The 13,014-nt window shown below is 54.8% G+C and overlaps 1 protein-coding gene across 7 annotated transcripts in view; it reads right to left on the bottom strand.

Annotated features, from left to right (window-relative positions):
• The window catches only part of LOC144671353 (hypoxia-inducible factor 1-alpha-like), a 37,949-nt gene that overhangs the window by 1,902 nt on the left and 23,033 nt on the right, over positions 1-13,014 (bottom strand). For 4 of the 7 annotated variants that reach the window (XM_078533202.1, XM_078533203.1, XM_078533208.1 and 1 more), the window contains 5 exons: positions 10,175-10,267; positions 7,825-8,459; positions 4,382-4,490; positions 3,668-3,791; positions 1,075-1,489 (listed from right to left, as the gene is read on the bottom strand). In XM_078533202.1, the coding sequence (XP_078389328.1) occupies positions 1,347-1,489; positions 3,668-3,791; positions 4,382-4,490; positions 7,825-8,459; positions 10,175-10,267 (1,104 nt within the window). In that variant the 3' untranslated portion in view covers positions 1,075-1,346. Of the gene's footprint in view, positions 1-1,074; positions 1,490-3,667; positions 3,792-4,381; positions 4,491-7,824; positions 8,460-10,174; positions 10,268-13,014 lie in introns of those variants that run through there. The other 3 variants (XM_078533205.1, XM_078533204.1, XM_078533206.1) reach the window with 3 other exon arrangements.

Genomic DNA, 13,014 nt, shown 5'->3' with positions numbered 1-13,014 from the left:
GAATTGTGAAATAGGCTGAGCCTCCCGGGTTCACCTGCGACGTAACAAAGCTTTTTCCAAAGAATTCACCTCGTGTTCCAGTCTGTTTCCTCCCACAGTTAGGAGCTAAAGTTATACTGGTGTTTACTTCCAACATGGTTGTGTAAAAATAGGGACGGGGCAGATTAACAGGGAGACAAAGAGGGAGAGAGAGAGGCAGACAGAGAGATGAACAAGACAGACAAAGAGACAGAGATGGGGAGAAAAAATGCAAAGGGAGACAGTGTCTGACAAACTCGACAGAGAGAGAGAGAGAGCGACAGTCGAAGAGAGCTGTAGAGGCAGGCAGAGAGAGAGATAGTGGGAGAGAGAGATGGAAAGGCAGAGTGACAGATAGACTGATGAGAGTGACGCAAGGATTTCAGCAAAGGGCAGTCATTCAATAAATCTTGGATTAAACAGTCACCTTCAAGTTTGGCCAGGGGAGTGTGAAAGTGTTGGTGAGACTGGTGAATGCAGGTTCCAGCAATCCTCAGTCCAAAGCACTTTCTTGGCTAGAGGGCTAGGGGGTGGTAGGAGGGCAGAGGGGGGAGGGAAGGTACTGGGGGGGGTAGGAGGGCAGAGGGGGAGGGAAGGTACTGGGGGGGGTAGGAGGGCAGAGGGGGAGGGGAGGTACTGGGGGGGGTAGGAGGGGGGAGGGGGAGGGAAGGTACTAGGGGGGGGTAGGAGGGCAGAGGGGGAGGGAGGGTACTGGGGGGGTAGGAGTGCAGAGGGGGAGGGTACTGGGGGGGTAGGAGTGCAGAGGGGGAGGGAGGGTACTGGGGGGGTAGGAGGGCAGAGGGGGAGGGTACTGGGGGGGTAGGAGTGCAGAGGGGGAGGGAGGGTACTGGGGGGGTAGGAGGGCAGAGGGGGAGGGAGGGTACTGGGGGGGTAGGAGGGCAGAGGGGGAGGGAAGGTACTAGGAGGGGTAGGAGGGGGGAGGGGGAGGGAAGGTACTAGGGGGAGTAGGAGGGCAGAGGGGGAGGGAGGGTACTGGGGGGGTAGGAGGGCAGAGGGGGAGGGAGGGTACTGGGGCGGGTAGGAGGGCAGGGTGGGGGGTGGGGGCAGATACAGCTGATCAATCAGGTGGGTTTTCATTTTGTTTCTAGTGAATAAAGGTTCAGTTTCAGTGAGTGAGAAATCTCCCAGCTCTCTCTCTCTCTCTCTCTCTCTCAGCCACTCTCAGAGCCTCTGGTTTGCTGACTCCCAGAGTACTTGGCCTACTTGAGGATGGTGACAGTTTAATCGAAGCGACATTGGTTGGCCCCCGGGGGATCAGTGCAGAGTCCTTAAGGATTCCTGACGGTGAAAGGTTCAGACAGGCGGCCTCACGAAACCTGATGCAGGGCGTTCAGTAACCCTGCTCCCTGTAGGAGGCGATGTCTGCCTGTTAACGGAGCATTAGCTTCACTGACATATCGAGTCAGCTCTGGAGGCCCAGACATCTTTCCAAGCAACTGCATGGTCAGCGCTGTAGAGAGAGAGAGAGGACAGAATGTTAGGTAGCTCTCAGCACCTGTAATTCTTATTTTACTTTGTAATGTCAACTCAGTGATAGAACATTCACCCCCGAGTCAGAACGATGTGGGTTCAAATCCCAACCCAGAGACTTGAGCACAAAGTCCAGACTGACAGTGCCTGTGCGGTACTGAGGGAGACGTTACCCCGGCAGGTGGGTGGAACAGATCTCATGCACCATTTTAAAGAGGAGCAGGGGAAGTCCTCACCAATGTCGTGGGGACAATGTTTATCCCTCAACCAACATCACCGAACACAAATGATCTGGTCATTAGCACAATGCTGTTTGTGGGAGCTTGCTGTGCGCACAATGGCTGCTGCATTTCTTACATCGCAACAGTCACCACACTTCAAAAGCACTGCATTGGCTGTAAAGCACTTTAAGATGTCCTGAGGTCATGAAAGGTGCTATATAAATGCAAGTCTTTCAAATGTCGTATTACATTTAGGGATGGGCAATAAATGCTGGTCCAGCCAGCGAAGCCCATCCCCCCTGAATGAATGAAGAAACATTGCCACGTACATTGAGTGTGGTAACTGTTGTAATGTGGCTGTCAAATTCTGTCTGAGTAATGCTCTTGTAAAGCACTTTGGGACACCTTCAACTATGTTAAAGGTGCTATATAAATGCAAATTGCTTCTGATGTTGTTGATACAGGCAGGAACTGTTAAAGACCTTTAATGCCCCACATGAACGACCAGCTAATCTGTTTTTTACTGGTAATGGTTGAGTGAGGAAGGTTGATCAGGACATGGGGAGACCTTGCCTGCTCCTCCTGGGTCAAAATCTCTCCCTAACAGCACTGTGGGTGTACCTACAGCACATGGACCGCAGCGGTTCAGGAAGGCAGCTCACCCCCACCTTCTCAAGGGGCAATTAGGGATGGGCAATAAATGCTGGGCCCGGCCAGCGAAGCCCGCATCCCGTGAATGAGTTAGAAAAAGAAAGCTCTCTTGGAATCCCAGCTTGGGTTATTTTCCGGTTCAGAACTGGGCAGGAATAAAGCTCACTGTTAAAGTGATTACTTCATTTGTCTTCCTCTTTGTGGGTACTTCTTGAGCTCTCTCCATGAGTTGGTGCTGTGTGGTGAAGAGACTGGAAGGTCCTGGGTTTAACCTCTAGCCTGTTGAGGACCTTGGGAGTTATTTTTAATTAGTCGTTCATGGGATGTGGGCATCGCTGGCTAGTGACCCTGGTTCAGAGGGCATTTAAGAGTCAACCACATTTCTGTGAGTCTGGAGTCATGTGTAGGCCAGACAAGGTAAGAACGGCACATTTCCTTCCCTAAAGGATGTTGGTGAACCAGATGGGTCTTTACAATAGTTTTGTGGTTCTCATCAGACTTTTTAATTCCACATTTTTATTGAATTCATATTTCACCGTCTGCCGTGGTGGGATTCGAACCTGGATCTCCAGACCATTACCCTGGGTCTCTGGAATACTAATCCAGTGACAATACTATGCCACCATCTCCCCCACTGCTCGTGCCTCATCTAATTCAGACACTCCTTCAGTGTCTGAGTTAAGTCAAAGCACAACCAGCCCAGAGATCCCATTCCCACTCGGGAGCCTGCCGCTGTCCTTAGAATAGAATAACTAGATTGCCATTGGCTGAGGGTGGAATCAGCTTGTGTGCGATGCCTCTTAAGGTTGAATAACCTGTCACTATGAGACTGTGAGCCAGCACTGTAACTGAACTCCAGTACGATGAGGGGAATCGATTACAGTAATTACATTTTTAATTTGTTTCTGGCGTGACTGGGTTTATTGTTCGTTCCCTATCGTCCCAAGGAGTGTCCAGCACAAGGTGGTGGGACTGGAGTCATATGGAGGCCAGACCTGCTATGGGCAGTAAGTTCCCTTACTTGGGTTTCATGGTCATTTCCCGCAACTGATTCAGAAATGACCAGAGTGGCGGAACTCGGTCTCAGAACTTGTCCGGGCTGGGTTAGGAGCTCATGGACCTTCTGATCCTGCACCCAAAACCACTAGAGGTTACCAATGCTGCTCCGTGGTAAACGACATTAAAAATAACACAAACAGGCGATGTCGGACCTGACCTAACAGAAAATAAACAAAATCAGGAGTGTTGGAAAACTGAAATTAAAGACAGATAGAAAGTGATCTTACTCATTGGGGTAGCTGGTGCAAGAGGTTTTCTCTCCGGGCAAGTTCTACTGTCCTCAATTTTCTTCAGTCGCTTTGCTGTCACTCGGACAATATCTGCAACACTTGAAACACCCAGCAGAGAATCCTGCGGAGCCAGTTAAATCAGAAAGTTTAACAAATGACTCAAAATAAATAGCAGCCATTTTACTAAGGGCCATTTAACCAACTACCCAGCTAGTCAATTAACCAGCCAATCATCCAATCAATGAACTGACCAGACTCCCAAACCAGCCCGCTACCAAATCAGCCCATTAACCAAACCAGTTCATTAACCAAACTAGCCCACTAACTAAACCAGCCTACTAACCAAACTTGCCCTCTAACCAACCAGCTACCCCACCAGCCCACTAATATGCCAAGTAACCACTCACCCTACCAACCCGATGGCCACCTATCAGCCAGGAAATTCTACCAGTTACCAGTACCTGACCACCCTGCCTGCCAACTAACTAGCAACCAAAACAACCAGTCATTCATGCAGCCAAGTAACTAGTCAACCAGACAGCAGCTGCTTCAATCCGCCAGTCACCGGACTAGCCAACCCATTAACCAATCCCTTAGGCAACCTGTCACCAACTGATTATGCAATTAGTTGTCTAGTTAACCAGTTAACCAGCCAGACAAGCTATCCCAGCCATCAGCTGGTTCTGAGTGTGTGGATGGTTCAGTCCGTACCTGGGAGTTGCTGTTCTGCAGAGAGTGTTTGCGTTTCAGGTTCTGAAGGGTCCACACCCGGGGACTGAGTTGCTCCTGGTCTTTCTCGAATGCCCACATGTCCAGCGTCCTGCGGAGTGTGAGGCAGTCGGTATGGTTACACCGTGGGCGGCAGTGACTTCGCTAAGGGGCGCCCGCCTGAACCGAACCAGCGTAAAATGATGCTCGATGATGTCGGGCGAGCGTCCCAACGCCACAGCGCACTTGCGCGATCTCTAGCTCAGCGGGTGTGCGCGCGCGCGGGAGTTGGCAGCGGGCCCACCAACAATGAAGCAGCCTATTGAGGCCCGGTATGAACTAACTGTTTGAGATTTTTCACTGCCCGTCCGACCCGATCGGTGGGCGAAAAGGCCGAACGGCCTTTGCATTTTTGGCGAAACCTCAGCGTCTTTAAAAAAATATTAAAAGCTTTGCAAAGTCAGCTCGAACATGTCCCTGGAAAAACTCAGCAGGTCTGGCAGCATCGGCGGAGAAGAGCACAGTTGACGTTTCGAGTCCTCATGACCCTTCAACAGAACTTTGTTCTGTTGAAGGGTCATGAGGACTCGAAATGTCAACTTTGTTCTGTTGAAGGTTCATGAGGACTCGAAACGTCAACTGTGCTCTTCTCCGCCGATACTGCCAGACCTGCTGAGTTTTTCCAGGTATTTCTGTTTCTGTTTTGGATTTCCAGTTCTTTGCTTTTATCTAACATGTCCCTGCTCCATGTGTCAGAGTCAAACGAGGGATTGTGTTTTTAACATTTCTAATTTCTTTATTTCTTTGTTTTAAACATCCTCAGCTCCCTGAGGCAGCTCTGTGCGCCAAGGAGCTTTTACTGCGCGTGCCCGGGCAAACTTCAGCACTCCCCACTACCCCCCTCACCCTCACCCCCCACCCCCACCCAGGCACCGCTGAGCGCTGCAGCTCGCCAATCACACTGGCTGCCCGTTCATTGGCCAGTCAGCGTGATAGCGCAGCCAGGGCCTGGATCGCAGCCAGTCCCGGTCATCCCCATTGAGCCCGCACAATGACCAGTAAAACCCTGGCCCCATTGTGCGAGCAGCAGTCACTGTGCGATCACCTCAGGCAGCCTGTGTCACTCCACCTCAATTGTCTCAAGGACAGTTAACAATTTTTCTACACGTCCAGGTTGAAAACCAAAGCTAATTTCACAATCGTTAAAGTTAAGCTGGCTGTGAGCAGGAGACTGAGCGCCCAAAGGAACAGCCTGAAACACTCACCAGAGGTGCTCGGTGACAATGGGGTGCCGCAAGGTTGGGGGTGGCCTGGAGCTGTGCCTCCCTGTTACCAGGGCTGCTCCCTACATCCCCCAATGAGATCTGTTCTTCAACAACTCTCATCCCTCCTGCCTTGAAGGAGCTGACCTCTTCAGGGGTGCAGTTGCAGGGACACTGACCCGTGTTGGGGTGCAGTTGCAGGGACACTGACCCGTGTTGGGGAGCAGTTGCCGGGACACTGACCCGTGTTGGGGTGCAGTTGCAGGGACACTGACCCGTGTTGGGGTGCAGTTGCCGGGACACTGACCCGTGTTGGGGTGCAGTTGCAGGGACACTGACCCGTGTTGGGGTGCAGTTGCAGGGACACTGACCCGTGTTGGGGTGCAGTTGCAGGGACACTGACCCGTGTTGGGGTGCAGTTGCAGGGACACTGACCCGTGTTGGGGTGCAGTTGCAGGGACACTGACCCGTGTTGGGGTGCAGTTGCAGGGACACTGACCCATGTTGGGGTGCAGTTGCAGGGACACTGACCCGTGTTGGGGTGCAGTTGCATGGACACTGACCCGTGTTGGGGTGCAGTTGCAGGACACTGACCTGTGTTGGGGAGCAGTTGCAGGGACACTGACCCGTGTTGGGGTGCAGTTGCAGGACACTGACCTGTGTTGGGGAGCAGTTGCAGGGACACTGACCCGTGTTGGGGTGCAGTTGCAGGGACACTGACCCGTGTTGGGGTGCAGTTGCAGGGACACTGACCCGTGTTGGGGTGCAGTTGCCGGGACACTGACCTGTGTTGGGGTGCAGTTGCCGGGACACTGACCTGTGTTGGGGTGCAGTTGCAGGGACAGTGACCCGTGTTGGGGAGCAGTTGCAGGGACACTGACCCGTGTTGGGGTGCAGTTGCAGGACACTGACCCGTGTTGGGGTGCAGTTGCAGGACACTGACCCGTGTTGGGGTGCAGTTGCAGGGACACTGACCCGTGTTGGGGTGCAGTTGCAGGGACACTGACCCGTGTTGGGGTGCAGTTGCCGGGACACTGACCTGTGTTGGGGTGCAGTTGCCGGGACACTGACCCGTGTTGGGGTGCAGTTGCAGGGACACTGACCCGTGTTGGGGTGCAGTTGCAGGGACACTGACCCGTGTTGGGGTGCAGTTGCAGGGACACTGACCCGTGTTGGGGTGCAGTTGCACGGACACTGACCCATGTTGGGGTGCAGTTGCAGGGACACTGACCCGTGTTGGGGTGCAGTTGCCGGGACACTGACCCGTGTTGGGGTGCAGTTGCCGGGACACTGACCCGTGTTGGGGTGCAGTTGCACGGACACTGACCCGTGTGGGGTGCAGTTGCAGGGACACTGACCCGTGTTGGGGTGCAGTTGCAGGGACACTGACCCGTGTTGGGGTGCAGTTGCAGGGACACTGACCCGTGTTGGGGTGCAGTTGCAGGGACACTGACCCGTGTTGGGGTGCAGTTGCACAGACACTGACCCATGTTGGGGTGCAGTTGCAGGGACACTGACCCGTGTTGGGGTGCAGTTGCACGGACACTGACCCGTGTTGGGGTGCAGTTGCACGGACACTGACCCGTGTTGGGGTGCAGTTGCACGGACACTGACCCATGTTGGGGTGCAGTTGCACGGACACTGACCCATGTTGGGGTGCAGTTGCAGGGACACTGACCCGTGTTGGGGTGCAGTTGCATGGACACTGACCCGTGTTGGGGTGCAGTTGCAGGACACTGACCCGTGTTGGGGTGCAGTTGCAGGACACTGACCTGTGTTGGGGTGCAGTTCCACGTGTACTTATGCCTTCTTAAAAAATGTATTCGTTCAGAGAATGTGGGTGTCACTGGCTGGGCCAGCATTTATTGCCCATCCCTAGTTGCCCTTGAGAAGGTGGGGGTGAGCTGCCTTCTTGAGCCGCTGCAGTCCGTGTGGTGTAGGTACACCCACAGTGCTGTTAGGGAGGGAGTTCCAGTGTATGACCCAGTCTTACAAGTTTATAAAAAAAACATTCCCAGTGCTGTTCAGCCATTCCTGATAATTATATCCTCTCGGTTCTGATATTATCTCTATGAATCTTTTCCTCACCCCTCCAGTTCTTTATTATCTATTTTATAAAATGGAGGCCAGAGCCGTGCATTGTCTGTAAGGTTTTTAACGTGTGAGATAAAGTGACAATAGTACCTCTCTCTGCTGGGTTCTGCTGGGGTCGGACTCTCAGTTCCAGCAGAGTCCAGTTGATCGCTCGGCCCCAGCTCAGCTCCAGGCTTTAAAGAACCTGCATCTTGACCGTTGGTGCTGGCCGACTGGCTGATGTGAATCCCAGTCTCAGGAGGACTGGCTGCGGTCTGGGGCTGGAATAAAGCCAGCAGAACATTCTCCACAGCCACGGTGAACGCTGGCCCCCCGAAAGCAATCGACTCGCTGCTGGAGCCGGGAGCTCGGCCGACGCTGAGGTGGGTCCTGCTGCTAGATCGACGCGAGGCGGCAGCGCCTCCCTGAGGACGGAGGGCTCCCCTCGAGCGGCTGTAGAGCGCCTCCCCCTGGCAGCCGGCTGGCTCGCTGGACTGGACGGCGTGGAGGCTGCTGGGCTGAGGGCGGAAGGCGGTAGCGTCTGCTGCCTCTGGGACAGTCAGTGCCTCGGACAAACCGCAGGAGCCATCCCGCGTGGTGGGCCGGTCGTTGGGGTCGGTGTCCAGGCGCTGATCAGAACAGACCCGTCCATCCTTTTCTTCAGCAGATTCGAAGCTGCTTAGCTGAAAGTCCTCCTCCATGGAGATGTAGGGTGCTAACATCTCCAGGTCCAGCTCTGTCGACACCTGCAAACACCAAACCACCAATCAGCCTCCTTGTTCATTCGTAACAGTTGGTTTACTCCAATCCCCCCATGACCCAGTCTCGAGCACCTTCTATTCCTTCCCCTGTAGGCCTCAGTGTCCTACTTGACCCTCAGCTCATTGCTCCCCCATATCTCGTGTTATCAACAAAATGTTTCCATCAGGTGGATGAAATACTGCCCAACTCTGCCCCAGCCTCAGCTCTTCTGCTGCTGAAACCCTCATCCATGCTTTTGTCACTCCACACTCAATAATTCCGACACTCTCCTCACCAGCCTCCCACCTTCCAACCCTCATAAACTTGAGCTCATCCTAAACTCTGCTGCCCGTATTTTTAACGCCGCTGTCATCACTGAACCTACACCAGCTCCCGGTTAAGCAACCCCTTGACTTTAAGCTTTTAAATCCCTCTGTGGTCTCATCCCTCCCTATCTCTATAATCTCCTACAGCCCCTACAACCTCCCCCCCCACCGAGATCTCCGCATTCCTCCAATCCTGGCCCCTCGCACATTCCCGATTGTAATCTCTCCGTCATTGGCGTCCGTGCCTTCAGCTGCCTGGGGCCCCAAGCTCTGCAATTCCCTCCCTAAACCTCTCTGCTTTCTTCCTCCTTTAAGACGTCCCTTAAAACCTTCCTCTTTGAACAAGCATTTGTCCATCTGCCCCAGTGTCTCCCGCGAATCAGTGTCAAATTTTACTTGATTGCGCTCCTATGTCGCATCTTGGGTCACTTTACCATCCAGATTAAAATAAGTTGTTAAGAAGAATTACATCGAATCTGCAGCACGGACACAGGCCATTCAGCCCACTCCTCAGCTTTTCAGCCAATCTTTCTATCCCCTTTTCTCTCTTGTACTCATCTTGTTTTCTTTTGCAGTATCTAACCTATTTGCCTCAAGCGCTTCTCGTGGTAGCGAGCTCCACATTCTAACCACTCTCTCTGAGTGAAGAAATTTCTCCTCATTCCCCTATTGGATTTATTAGTAACTATTCGATATTTATAGCCTCATGTTTTGGATTCTCCCACAAGAGGAAACATTCTCCCTACATCTCTCTGGTCCAAACCGTTTACAATTTTAATAACCATTCTATCAGGGATCCTCTAAATCTCCTCTGTTCTGAAGGAAGAAACCTGTTCAAAATTTCCCAATATCCATCAGCTCTGTTACAATCCTTGTGAATCTTTTATTCACCATCCCCATTCTGTGTCCTTCAGATAATCAGTGGTAGGAGTTTGGAACAGTCCTTCCACAAGTTCTACATTGATGCTCGATCAATCGCTAATTTTAAAATGGAGATTGATAGCTTTTTGCTATCCAATTATGATATGGGGCAAAGGCGTGTACATGGAGTCAGGTTGCAGGTCAACCATGATCTCATTGAATGGCAGGAGAGGCTTGAGGGGCTGAATGGTCTCCCCATGTTGCTATGTTCCTTTTAGTCTGAATATTGAGTGTCAGAATCTATGTGAGTCTGAGGGAATTGCAGCCAGCTCTGACCTTGCCCTCGCCTGGTGGTCACTAACGGGTGAGTGACTCGGAGCAGGAGTGTGTGGCTGACTTTCTGGCTCTCTCTGATTGAGAAGCAGTGTCTGTTTCTGTCGACCATCGCCAGGTCCTGACACCTGGTAGGTTCAGAGTCGTGAGATTCGGAGTGGGAGAATTGGAGAGGCTAACACTGCGGGAAAGTGACTGACCTGGTCTGTCTCAGTTTGCTGAGCTTTGCTACCGATCGCAATCTGATTCTGCACAACTTCTGTGTCAAAGCAGAAATACTTGATCTCATGGTCCTGTCAAAGTGGAAAGAACCAAACCTCAAGAAACCAAAAACACAGCAACACGTTTCCCAGTGTTCCCATCGACCCCCACAACAACCCCATCGACCCCCCCCAACAATCCCATCGACCCCCCAACAACCCCACTGACCCCCCAACAACCCCACTGATCATCCCAATAACCCCACTGACCCCCCCAAACAACCCCACTGACCCCCCAACAACCCCACTGACCCCCCAACAACCCCACTGACCCCCCCCCAACAACCTCACTGACCCCCCAACAACCCCACTGACCCCCAACAACCCCACTGACCCCCCCAACAACCCCACTAATCCCCCCCAACAACCCCACTGACCCTCCCAACAACCCCACGGACTCCCCCCTAACAACCTCACTGACACCCCCAACAACCCCACGGACCCCCCCCCCCAACAACCCCACTGACCCCCCAACAACCTCACTGACCCCCCAACAACAACCCCACTGACCCCCCAACAACCTCAGTGACCCCCCCCAACAACACCACTGACCCCCCCCAAACAACCCCACTGACCCCCCAACAACCCCACTGACCCCCCCCCAACAACCTCACTGACCCCCCAACAACCCCACTGACCCCCAACAACCCCACTGACCCCCCCAACAACCCCACTAATCCCCCCCAACAACCCCACTGACCCTCCCAACAACCCCACGGACTCCCCCCTAACAACCCCACTGACCCCCCCCAACAACCCCACTGACCCCCCCTAACAACCCCACTGACCCCCCCCAACAACCCCACTGACCCCCAACAACCCCACTGACCCCCCCCAACAACTCCACTGACCCCCCAACAACCTCACTGACCCACCGAACAACCTCACTGACCCCCCAACAACCTCACTGACCCCCCAACAACCCCACTGACCCCCAACAACCCCACTGACCCCCCCAACAACCCCACTGACCCCCCCCAACAACCCCACTGACCCCCCAACAACCCCACTGACCCCCCCCAACAACCCCACTGACACCCCAACAACCTCACTGACCCCCCAACAACCCCACTGACCCCCCAACAACTCCACTGACCCCCCAACAACTCCACTGACCCCCCAACAACCTCACTGACCCCCCCAACAACCCCACTGACCCCCCCCAACAACTCCACTGACCCCCCAACAACCTCACTGACCCCCCCAACAACCTCACTGACCCCCCCAACAACCCCACTGACCCCCCAACAACCCCACTGACCCCCCAACAACCTCACTGACCCCCCCAACAACCCCACTGACCCCCCAACAACCTCACTGACCCCCCCCAACAACCCCACTGACCCCCCCAACAACCCCACTGACCCCCCAACAACCCCACTGACCCCCCCAACAACCTCACTGACCCCCCCCAACAACCTCACTGACCCCCCAACAACCCCACTGACCCCCCAACAACCTCACTGACCCCCCCCAACAACCCCACTGACCCCCCCAACAACCCCACTGACCCCCCAACAACCCCACTGACCCCCCCAACAACCCCACTGACCCCCCAACAACCCCACTGACCCCCCAACAACCCCACTGACCCCCCCAACAACCCCACTGACCCCCCCAACAACCCCACTGACCCCCCAACAACCCCACTGACCCCCCCAACAACTTCACTGACCCCCCCAACAACCCCAATGACCCCCCCACAACCCCACTGACCCCCCAACAACCCCACTGACCCCCCAACAACTCCACTAACCCCCCCAACAACTGCACTGACCCCCCAACATCCCCACTGACCCCCCCCAACAACCCCACTGACCCCCCAACAACCTCACTGACCACTCCAACAACCCCACTGACCCCCCAACAACCTCAATGACCTCCCCGACAACCCCACTGACCCCCCCAAACAACCCCACTGACCCCCCCAACAACCCCACTGACCCCCCAACAACCCCACTGACCCCCCCAACAACCCCATCGTCCCCCCCCAACAACCCCACTGACCCCCCCCAACAGCCCCACTGACCCCCCAATAACCCCACAGACCCCCCCAACAACCCCACTGACCCCCCAACAACCCCACTGACCCCCCAACAACCTCACTGACCCACCCAACAACCCCATCAACCCCCCAACAACCCCACTGAGCCCCCAACAACCTCACTGACCCCCCAACAACTCCAATGACCCCGCAACAACCCCACTGACCCCCCAACAACACCACTGACCCCCCCAACAACCCCACTGACCCCCCCAACAACCCCACTGACCCCTCCCAATAACCCAACTGACCCCCAACAACCTCACTGATCCCCAACAACCCCACTGACCCCCCAACACCCCTACTGACCCCCCCAACAATCCTACTGACCCCCCAACAACCCCACTGACCCCCCACAACAACCCCATCAACCCCCCAACAACCCCATCGAGCCACCCAACAACCCCACTGACCCCAACAACCCCACTGACCCCCCCAACAACCCCCCTGACCCTACCCAGCAACCCCATCAACCACCCAGCAACCCCATCGAGCGCCCCCAACAACCCCACTGACCCCCCAACAACCCCACTGACCCCCCCAACAACCTCACTGACCCCCCCAACAACCCCACTGACCCCCCAACAACCTCACTGACCCCCCCAACAACCCCACTGACCCCCCAACAACCTCACTGACCCCCCCCAACAACCCCACTGACCCCCCCCAAACAACCCCACTGACCCCCCAACAACCCCACAGACCCCACCCCCAACAACCTCACTGACCCCCCCAA

The sequence above is a fragment of the Cetorhinus maximus genome, chromosome 32 (assembly GCF_964194155.1).
Source record: "Cetorhinus maximus chromosome 32, sCetMax3.hap1.1, whole genome shotgun sequence".
NCBI classification, from domain to species: domain Eukaryota; kingdom Metazoa; phylum Chordata; class Chondrichthyes; order Lamniformes; family Cetorhinidae; genus Cetorhinus; species Cetorhinus maximus.
Note: the sequence above shows the minus strand (reverse complement) of the source record. Positions and strands in the feature narration are given on the sequence as shown.